This window comes from Gavialis gangeticus, unplaced genomic scaffold (assembly GCF_001723915.1).
Source record: "Gavialis gangeticus isolate Ggan-Ray unplaced genomic scaffold, GavGan_comp1, whole genome shotgun sequence".
Lineage (NCBI taxonomy): Eukaryota > Metazoa > Chordata > Crocodylia > Gavialidae > Gavialis > Gavialis gangeticus.
Genome location: NW_017729009.1, coordinates 12,820,995 through 12,830,632, shown reverse-complemented (window position 1 = coordinate 12,830,632; position 9,638 = coordinate 12,820,995). Strand labels below are relative to the sequence as shown.

The 9,638-nt window shown below is 52.8% G+C and overlaps 1 protein-coding gene across 1 annotated transcript in view; it reads right to left on the bottom strand.

Moving 5' to 3' along the window:
• EEF1A2 (eukaryotic translation elongation factor 1 alpha 2) overlaps positions 1-9,523 on the bottom strand; it is a 21,391-nt gene extending 11,868 nt beyond the window's left edge. Inside the window, exons 1-4 of the mRNA XM_019510104.1 lie at positions 9,399-9,523; positions 7,267-7,479; positions 2,463-2,642; positions 928-1,224 (exon numbers count right to left, since the gene is read on the bottom strand). Of these exons, the coding sequence (XP_019365649.1) occupies positions 928-1,224; positions 2,463-2,642; positions 7,267-7,410 (621 nt within the window). The 5' untranslated portion in view covers positions 7,411-7,479; positions 9,399-9,523. The remainder of the gene's footprint in view (positions 1-927; positions 1,225-2,462; positions 2,643-7,266; positions 7,480-9,398) is intronic.
• Positions 9,524-9,638: the final 115 nt, after the last annotated feature.

The following is a 9,638-nucleotide window of genomic DNA, read 5'->3' as shown; positions in this document are numbered from 1 at the left end:
GCTGGGGCGTTTACCATCACTCCCTAGCTTAGATGTGCCATTCAAACAGCTGCCAGCCCACCCCAGAGGCAGCTGCCTCGGTTTGTTGGGTGAGGGAGCGAGTTATTTCTGCATGTGCCGCTTGTGCAACCCAGGAGCAACGTGTCGATGAATGCCTGGCGGTCCGTTGGGATGAACGGTGCTCTGGAAAAACCAGCTCACCTCTCTGGCCGTCCCCACTCTGCTCTGCCCCTCCACCACCCAGCCTATTAATAGCAGAGCTGTTGAGGATCATCTTCCCAGCCCAGCAACTGGTGACATTTGGAAGCCGTGTGACTCAAGCGGTTTGTGCTCCCGTCAGAGTGACCAAGACTGACCTTTCCCTCCACGCTACCAGGCACTTGTCAAGCAAGGGAAACAACTAAAGACCCAGGAGGAAGGGCTCTCTTCTGGCTTACCTACACTGTGAGGGACACTTCCAATATGTACCAAGTGTGCAACGGGCAGAGATGAAGCTAACAGGAGTCCATCCAGTGCCGTGAACTAGTTTTAGTTCACTTCACAAAAGGCTGCGTGAAAGCACGTGCTACGTTCCCTCTGGCTGTGACATTTGCTTTGGACACGCCTGGGTTAAATATGGTTCTTGGGGCCCGCGAGCCCTCCGAATAAATCCTTCAGGAGAAGCCACACACGTGAACTCCTGAAGACACTCGTGCTTCGCTGCCGTGTTGCTAGTCTGAACCGGCGACCCATTGACATACGCTGCTCAGCTCAATGAATACAACATGACCGGGAGGCTCAGACGCATAAATGCAGGACCTTTGCATGCAGTCTGCATGTGACAAAGCTCGGTTTCAGACTGATTATGTCTAGTTTTGAAGCAGGAAAGTCTATTGCAACCCCCCCACTCCCCCAAAAGCACACACACGTGTGCGCGCACGCACTTACGTTGGGAGATGGCTCCAACATGTTGTCTCCATGCCACCCCGAGATTGGCACGAAGGGAACTGTGGCAGGGTTGTAGCCAATCTTCTTGATGTAAGCGCTGACTTCCTTGACGATCTCGTCGTAGCGCTTCTCACTGTACGGGGGCTCCGTGGAGTCCATCTTGTTGATGCCCACGATGAGTTGCTTGACCCCCAGGGTGTAGGCCAGGAGGGCGTGCTCGCGGGTCTGCCCGTTCTTGGAGATGCCAGCTTCAAATTCACCCACGCCAGCAGCCACGATGAGGACGGCACAGTCGGCCTGGGGTGCGGAAGATGTATTGAGTGGGTCGGGCGAGGGAGGTCTGCCCTTGAGGACAGCTGGGGTGGGCGTGGGGGGGAAGGGTGCTACTGGTTTTAGCCAAAATGGGCACTACATCTTCATGGGAAGATGCAAGGCCAGCCCCTACCAATACACCTGCTCACCCCATTCAGCAGCTGATGCTGCTATTCCCTGCCAGTTGCACTTGGTTTTGTGACCTCGGTCGAAGGACCAGGGTGAAACCATCCAGCTCCTAGCCAGGAGCTGGGCTTGGCCATACAGGGACACCCAGTAAAGGCCTCATTTAACACCCACTGAAGTCATGGGACCCTCTAAATTGACCTTTGCTAGAGCCTCAAGTGCTTGACGTACTGCCCCTTCCTCCCTGAGGATGCGCCACCGGCCACGGGAAACGTAATTTGTTCTCTGGCCTGAACTTGAGTATCTAACACCAGCTAAACACGCTAAACCCCATCTCTGCTGCCGTCCCCATATTTCAGCAGTCTCTCTAAAAGAGCTACCGTGGATTTGTATAGTAGGAGCCTGAAGGTACTTATGTGATAGCTGCCATCTGCATCCCCACGGGGCACCCCTCCTGCTAAGCCAGCAGGCATCAGGTGTTTTTTGGGGAGGGCATCTTGCATATGAATGACATGACCGGTCTGATGGTTGGGATGGCAAGACCTGTTTCCGTAGCTAGTGCTTGGTGCTAACAGGAGCCTCGGGTGGGATAGGGGAGAGCTACTGGCCTCCTGGAAGGCAAGTGACCTCCGGTGCCCATTCAGGTCTTGTTCAATAGTTATGGCAACCAGATGTGCCCATGTAGGCAAAGATGGCAGCCCTAAGTGAAAAGCAGGAGGGGGGAAGTCCAATGACCCTGCCTTGGGCAATCAAGTTGGTCAAAACTATGGGGTGACAGGAGCTGCCTGAGGCCAGGCTTGGGCCCTTCCCACCATTCACCATTTCATGGCAGAGGCGGGGGGACAGGTGGGACCACGTCCCCTCTTTGGCTAATACTGTCAATTCTTGGGCCTGAAAGACCTCCCCCCAAAATGGGATTTTCTAGGTTTGCAGCATCAGTGAGTTGACGAAGGAGCTTCCAGCATATTTGTCTCTGGAACAAAGCCCAGCAGAGAGACGGACCCCAAAGGAGTCCTTGAAGGACCCCACGACTACGTCCGCAGGTCCCCATGGCCTGGCCTACGTCACGCTCCACCCCGCAGCGGTGTCTTCCTCACCTGTGAGGTCCCAGTGATCATGTTCTTGATGAAGTCCCGGTGCCCAGGGGCATCAATGATGGTGATGTAGTACTTGGTGGTCTCAAACTTCCACAGGGAGATGTCAATGGTGATCCCACGCTCCCGCTCAGCCTTCAGCTTGTCCAGCACCCAGGCATATTTAAAGGAGCCTTTCCCCATCTAGCAGGTGATCAAAGGAGAAAGAAAAGAAAACACCCAGTGAGAAACCTAAGCCCCAAACTTTGCCACCTGGCAAAGCATCATCCCAGCGTCCACAGGGCTATTCAGATCGCAGGCCCAGATAGCCAAGGTGTTAAATATCTGAGGCAAAAGCCCATTAAATGCAATGGCAGCAGGATCCGATCCATAATCTGCAGACCAGTAAATGCAGACATCAAAGTGCATCAAAGGGATAAAGACCCAAGTGGGTGGAGAGTGACTGGAGCTAAAAGATCAGATTGGCCTGGGGATAAATGGGTGGGAAAAGGGCAGGAATAAATGAGGCTGCACCCATGGTTTCTAGCCATGACAGGAGGGAGGTTTGGGCGCAGGGGAGGAGGAGTGCAATCCAAAAAAAAGAAGGGATTAGTTCAAGAGGCAGCTAGATAAATAGCCGAGCAGGATGGTCTGTTGTGGGTATGAGGTCTGGAGCACCCAAAAGATCCCTTTCCCTGCATCTCTGTGAAATACTATCCTCCCCATGTCTGGCTAATGGCTTATGTCATCTGATAACCTGCCAGTGGTAGAGAAAGTCTTAACCTGGGATTTCTGGCTATTGGGGGGAGCTGTGCAATGTTGCCGGCTAAGAGAAGAAAAGCCGTCGTTTAGCAAATGCATGTAGGAGTCGAGGCATCCAGTGATATTGCAGAGCGATCCGTTGATAAAACAGATGCAGAAGGAGGTTGTTGGTTGCCGGGTCAAGCAAGACTGCGGTTTTGCTGAGCAACGGATGAAGTCACAGGCAATGCTGCGACCTGACGTTGCTTGTTGTCTAATGGGAAAATCGTGGCCAACGCTAGGATGTAATATTGCTGGTAAAATCACCGTCAGCCTCAAATGCGCGGAGGGTGGTGGGGTTTGCTCCAGGGGATACTTGTAGGGTAGGACATACTTTGCTCATGGGGGGGAGATGCCTGGGTGGTGACATAGCTAGGTAGTAAAATCCCATTGCTCTTTGTTGCATTGCTCATTGCACCATGTCTGTCCCTTCTCTCTCCTCCCACATAGCCTGTCAGCCTCCAAAATGGTTTCCCCTCCTCTTCCTTCCCTTAGGCATTTCCATCACAAAAACGGACTCGGTTTCTCTTTGCAATCTGTAAATCTCCCCACGAGGGGGAGCTTGCCTCCTCCCTCCAGAGATGCAGTCACGTGCATCCATCCTGAAATATGAACCTTACGTCAGTGAAAATGAAGTCACAGAGAGAGGAGGAAAAAAAAAATCACCCGCTCGAGCTGAGATGGAGGAGAGCTAATCCAGTGCTGCCTGACTGCACCTCAGGGGTTAATGCTCTATGCTGTCCCAAAAAAACCCCTTTGAATTGTAGAAATGGGGGAGAAATGGGTTTAATCTACAGAAGCAAGTCATTCACTATGGTCTTTGTAGTGCACGGGAGCACAGAAAGGGCCACGTTCGGCTCCGAGGGTGCCCTGTCTCCAGCTCCGCTCAGGACTAGTTTCAAAGGATCGCTTAAGATCATCCATCGTGGGCCATTAGAAATCAGACTGGCTCATGGTCTGAGGCACAAGGATTACCACCGTGGCCTCCCCAACCTCACTGCAGATGCTCTGCTCCTCGGTCTAGTAGGGCACAGGGCAGGGTCCATCGAAGTCAACGGAAAGACTCCGGATGATTGCAGCGGGCACTAGGGAAAACCCCCAGACAGCTGCCAACTTCCATCCCCACAGCGGCTGCCTTTCAGGGTCGGTGACATGACTCCTGCGTCAGGTCTGTGCAGCACGAATTATTCATGGAGCCGGCCTGCTTGCATAACAGATGTCTATCGGGGATGACTTTGCATCTTGCCGCGGAGGATTGTGGGCAAAATCCTAAAATGGCTGAAAACCCTCTCTTCCTTGCTGCATGGAAAGAAGCAGATATCAAACAAGCCTCGGTCTTCTGAACTTGCAGCGAGGAGCTTCTGATGCATCGAGAGAGGCGCATTTTCCAGATTGTCCTGGGTGGCTGGATAGAAATTTCCAGATGCGGTCCCTATTTCTGACTCACTGCATGACAAGCGCTGCGGGTCATAATTAGGTCTGAACGAGTGCTAAGCATTTAACCCCTCCCTAGCTGGCATGTGGACTCTCAGCTCATCATCGCCAATGGGAAAAGGAAGAGATCACTCCTAATGCACATCACTGCCAGGACAGCTGTGACAAAAAGGCGCTGCTTTAGCTAGAGTTTATCACTGATAACCAGACTAGCTGATGTTTTGCATCAGGAGATCTCAAAGCACGCAGCAAAGGAGGTTGGAACCGTGACGCCTGGTTTGCAGATGGGAAAACTGAGGCAGAGAGAGGTTAAATAAACCTGCCCTAAGTAGGACAGTGGCACAGCTGAGATTAGGATGCAGGTCTCCCAACCCACAAGCCAGTGCCCTTGTTCATCAGCATATGTTGATTTTCCAGATCTAGCTCTTGGCAGGCCAGTCAAGTGGATCGGCACTGTCTATTGTGGCCAAAAGACTGGGATTTGAATGGGGTGTAAAGAGATACCCACTGGTTTTGACACTCGTCTCAGTAAACTGCCCCTTCCGCAGACAACTGGGCCTTTTCTCGTGAGCCCGATGGGAGCCCGGTGAAAGCTCGTCCTTGCTCAGAAAAAACAGATGATTGAGAAGTGTCAGCAAGAGAGAATCGTTTCCTATCACCCCTCAAAAAAGAGAGAGGGTCCTTTCAGATAAGTGCTGGCTCACACTAGACCCTGCCGTGTCACGCATATCCCCAGGACAAATACAAGCTTTTATTTAGCAAACAGTTCCCCCCCACACACACTTTCACTGGGGATATTCAGTTACCCAGAGCTGTGCTGAGAAAAACCTGCATTATCTAGCTTAGCACAATAATGTCACTGTTAAATGCCAGAAACAGCCTGATATTTCCAGATTAAGCTAAACAGCAAGGACAGCTGTGTTTTGAGCCACCCCCCTTCCCAAGCTACTGTTACCTCTTCTTTTTAGCCCCAAAGTCTTCTTCCTTTCTCTTTTCTCCTTTAAAAAAAAAAGAAAAAAAAAGGATCCCTGTGCTGTGTTATGGTTTTGCTTTTTTTTTTTTGGGCGGGGGGGGGGATGCATTGGGATTTATGCAGGCCTCCATTTCCTACCAGTGCAACCTCGTGCAAGAACAACCCTTCCCCAGCCCTGCAGTAGAAAATGGAGTCGGCAGGGCTCAGTCAATAGGCTATTAATAGCAGCTTCTAGTCCTCACGTTATTCTGGCAAGTCGGTGAAAGCGTCCGTGCAATTAAAGCGGCTGCAGTCACATCTCGACCAGCCTAATTATACCCCCTTTCATTTGTCGGCACAGGACCAAAATGTATGGAAACAGCAGTGACTGGGTTAAAAAAGAGAGAGAGAGAGCGGTTTTGGCAGGATGCAGCTCCTACTGGGAGGACTGGGGAGGAAAAAAAGGCTGAGAATAAGGTAGAGAAATAGGTGTTCTGGAAATTCAATGGGCTGGAGAGGGGCAACCTGCAAGCTGCCTGGCTGAGATATATGCCTCTTTTATATATGGCATCTAGCAGTTCCTATCCAGAAAAATCAAAGGATATATGTGCCAAAGCCCCGCGGGCTTCATTGGGAACATACCTTTTCAAATAACGTATTGATCTGTTAAAATTGCACAGCCAGGCACCTGATGGTTCAATTCACTGGAATTTACTCCAGTCGATTTCTGGGCTCTCCTCATTCGACACAGGCTCCCTTTGGCTCTACATACGTCCCTTTCCATATGCTTTGACCATGCATGTATTATGCTGATGTCTCGAGAGATGGGTTTATTAGAGCACCATTACTGTGGCCATGGTACAAGAGAGATCCTGACATTCAAATCAAATGCATAGATTTCATAGCAGGCTTTCTACCTGGAAGACTTCTGCTGAAGCTACAGATCAAATCCCGAACACCCAAATGTAAAGAGGGATGTCAGCATTGACAGAATAGATCAGGCCAGTGGTCACCTGGCCCATTGTCTTGTCTTCAGCAGACATCAGGGCCAGCTATTTCAGAATAAAATTCAAGCCAATGCCTACAACATTTAGGGATAAGTGACTTGCTCCTTGGAAAGATTTCCTCCTAGCCCCTAATACCAGGATCGAGGTATGGGTTTGTTCCCCGAAGCACATGAGGCTGCAGCCCAGCCAGACTCTCTACTATGATAAGGTGTGATCCACATAAGTCTCCACTATTGCTTTTAAATCCTGCAGAGCTCTTGCACCCTCATGGCTATCCTGTGGCCATGAGTTCCACAGGTAGATAGGAAAACACAGGCAACAGGAGGACTGGGCCAAAAGGTCCTACTTTTCCAAGGCCAGAGGTGTTGGAAAGGCCCAGAGGTAAGAGGAAGAGTGGGGGAAAAAAGAGAGGAAATGGGAATAACAAGGGGGGAAGGGAGAAAATAGGCCATAGGGAGCAATCCAATGAAAGGAGATCGCATCCTAGAAAAGGAGGGCTGGAAGGGACCTCAGGAGGTCATCTAGGCCTGCCCCTTGCTCGAGGCAGGCACCATAGGATCTAGGGGTCTTTTCCATCGCCCGTTTGCTCTGGAGGAGTCAAAGGGGAAGGCCCGGGAAGGGCGGGACAGCTCACCTCAGCAGCCTCCTTCTCAAATTTCTCAATGGTCCTTTTGTCAATGCCCCCGCATTTGTAGATGAGATGTCCGGTGGTAGTGGATTTCCCAGAGTCCACATGTCCAATGACGACGATGTTGATATGTGTCTTCTCCTTCCCCATCCTCGCGGGCTAGGTGCGAAGGGCTGGCGCTGGGGAAGCGGCGGGCACGGCGCGGCGTTCCTGCGGAGGCTGGAGAGGAAAAAGCACAGACGTTGCGTGAGTCCCGACTCCCCAAAAGGCAGCAAAACCCCAGGGCCACCCCATCTTCCCACCGCCCTCCGCAAGGCACAGGCTCTGAATGACAAGGCTTCGATACAGAGAAAAATATTACTATTTTTCTGTCCTCTTTGTGAATCAAAGCACCAGCAACCCAACTCTTGGCCCGATGGGCTTAGGCTTGCCTGTCTGCTGTCCTCTTTGGAGCAGGGGTGGAAGGACCCACCTGCCTTGGGGATGATGGGGGCTCACTGCCCTATTTCTGCGTGCTGCGTAAAGCCTTTCCAACGTGAGTCACCATGTTCGCAGCCTTTGCAAACAAGGTGTGCCCGTGCCCCCGGGGAATGCCTACTGAAAGGCAGGTGTCGGAGGGGGGCCCTAATCCTGAGTACCCCCTGAAAGCCCTTCGAGATAGAAAGCTTGCCCCTCACTGCACCCCAGTGCATCCCCTTATGGCAAGACTGCTTCGTTCCCAGAGCCTCTGCATTTGAAATAACTAAATGCTGCCTCCATTTCACAGGCTGCCTTCGTCTCGGGGAGCTGCCGGGCATCCATGCCGGCTTAGGCATATCGCGAGAGGGGCTCAGCACGATATCTGATTCCTCTCCCTCTCCGCCTCCCTGCATCAAGCTCTCCCCCATGAAGCTCGTGGCTGGGATGACAATATGGTGCCCACAAAAGGGAATGGACAAAAATAGCCTGCGGCTGATTTGGAAGCAGCCAGGCAGCCTGCAGAAAGCCGGGTGCTGGTGCCTGAGCTGGCAATGGGGTTTTTTTTTTTTCATTTTTTTCCTCCAAAGATCAAGATAAAATGTAGAAAGGAAAGGAAAAGCAATCCATCCATTTGTCTGTCCCGGCATCTCCGCGCTCTGCAGCTGCAGCACGAACCAGCCAGAGCAGGAGCCTGCTTGGACATCTAATAAAATCCAATGTCATCATGAAGCTGCCCATAAAGGGGTCAGGGAAAGTTTGCCCCTGTCATACAGACTCAGCCGCGCAGGCAGTAACGTCCTCGGGGAGCAGCCTTCCAGGAGAGCGGGGGACCCTCCCACCCCCCATTAGACCTTGGGGGGAGCCTTGTGGAAATGAAACGGGGGGTGGGGGCGAACAATAGCAACAGCAGCTCTTTCAGAGGTGGGCGTCTCACATCCTCCAGCTGCCATGCCAGCTGCCAGGGTTTCAGAAACCTCTAGGCAGCCTCTTTCTTTCTCCCAGGGCTCCTGATGCCAGCTGCTTCGCTTTGCAAGGGGGTGGGAGGGTCCGACATCTTGGGTAGGAAAATCTCCCTATTTACAAGCTGAAGGAAGAGCCGATGGGTTTGGGGATCACAGCACCCCCCTCCCACCCCTCTGTTTGGGGTTAGGTTCAAACCAGCTTCACCCAGCCCTGGTGACTTCAGCTCAGCTAAGGGCTCATGTGCCCTTCCTAGGCTTGGGGTGCTGTCTCCTATGCAAACGCCGCGACCCAGGGGCATACGCAGCCCTATCCGCCGCATCACGGCTCCTGTGGTTTCCTGGGGATCAAGGTCAAAGCCCTGCCACCGCCACCGAGCAAGGGTAGCAGCACCCCCCCACCCCACCCGCTCCTGCCTGGCTCATCTGGAAGGACCCTGGGCTGGCTGGGGGGGGAAGCCGGGGGACAAGGCACCTAGCTCTGCTTTCCTCCCCACCTGGGACTTTTAAAATCATATTCTGTCAAGACTCTGGCTATTCATGCACCCCCCCCCAACCCCCTGCAAAGCAGGTCGGTGGCTGCAGGCTTGGATGCACCAGGCGCTTGCAAACATGCAACCCAGCTGCACCCCTTGCTCCCCTCTCCAGGCAGCCTGGGGGGTGCAACCCCCATGCCCACCACCCTCCCCGGCTAGCTGCGACTGGGCTGGGAGCTCTTACCGGTAGCTGTGGTCTCAGACAGCAGAGGCTGCCAGCTTAGGCTCCGGCTGTTTTATTTCCCTGGGAGGGGGTCCACCTATTGACGGTGCCAGCGCAATGCAGTGACCCCCTGCACTACAGCAATGCGGTACCGGGCGGAGGGAGGGAGTAGAGAAAGCAGGGAGGGGAGGAGACAGGAGGAGGAGATGGATGGGCAGCAAAGTGACAGGATCAGGCTGGAGAAAGGGTGAGTGTGAAAGT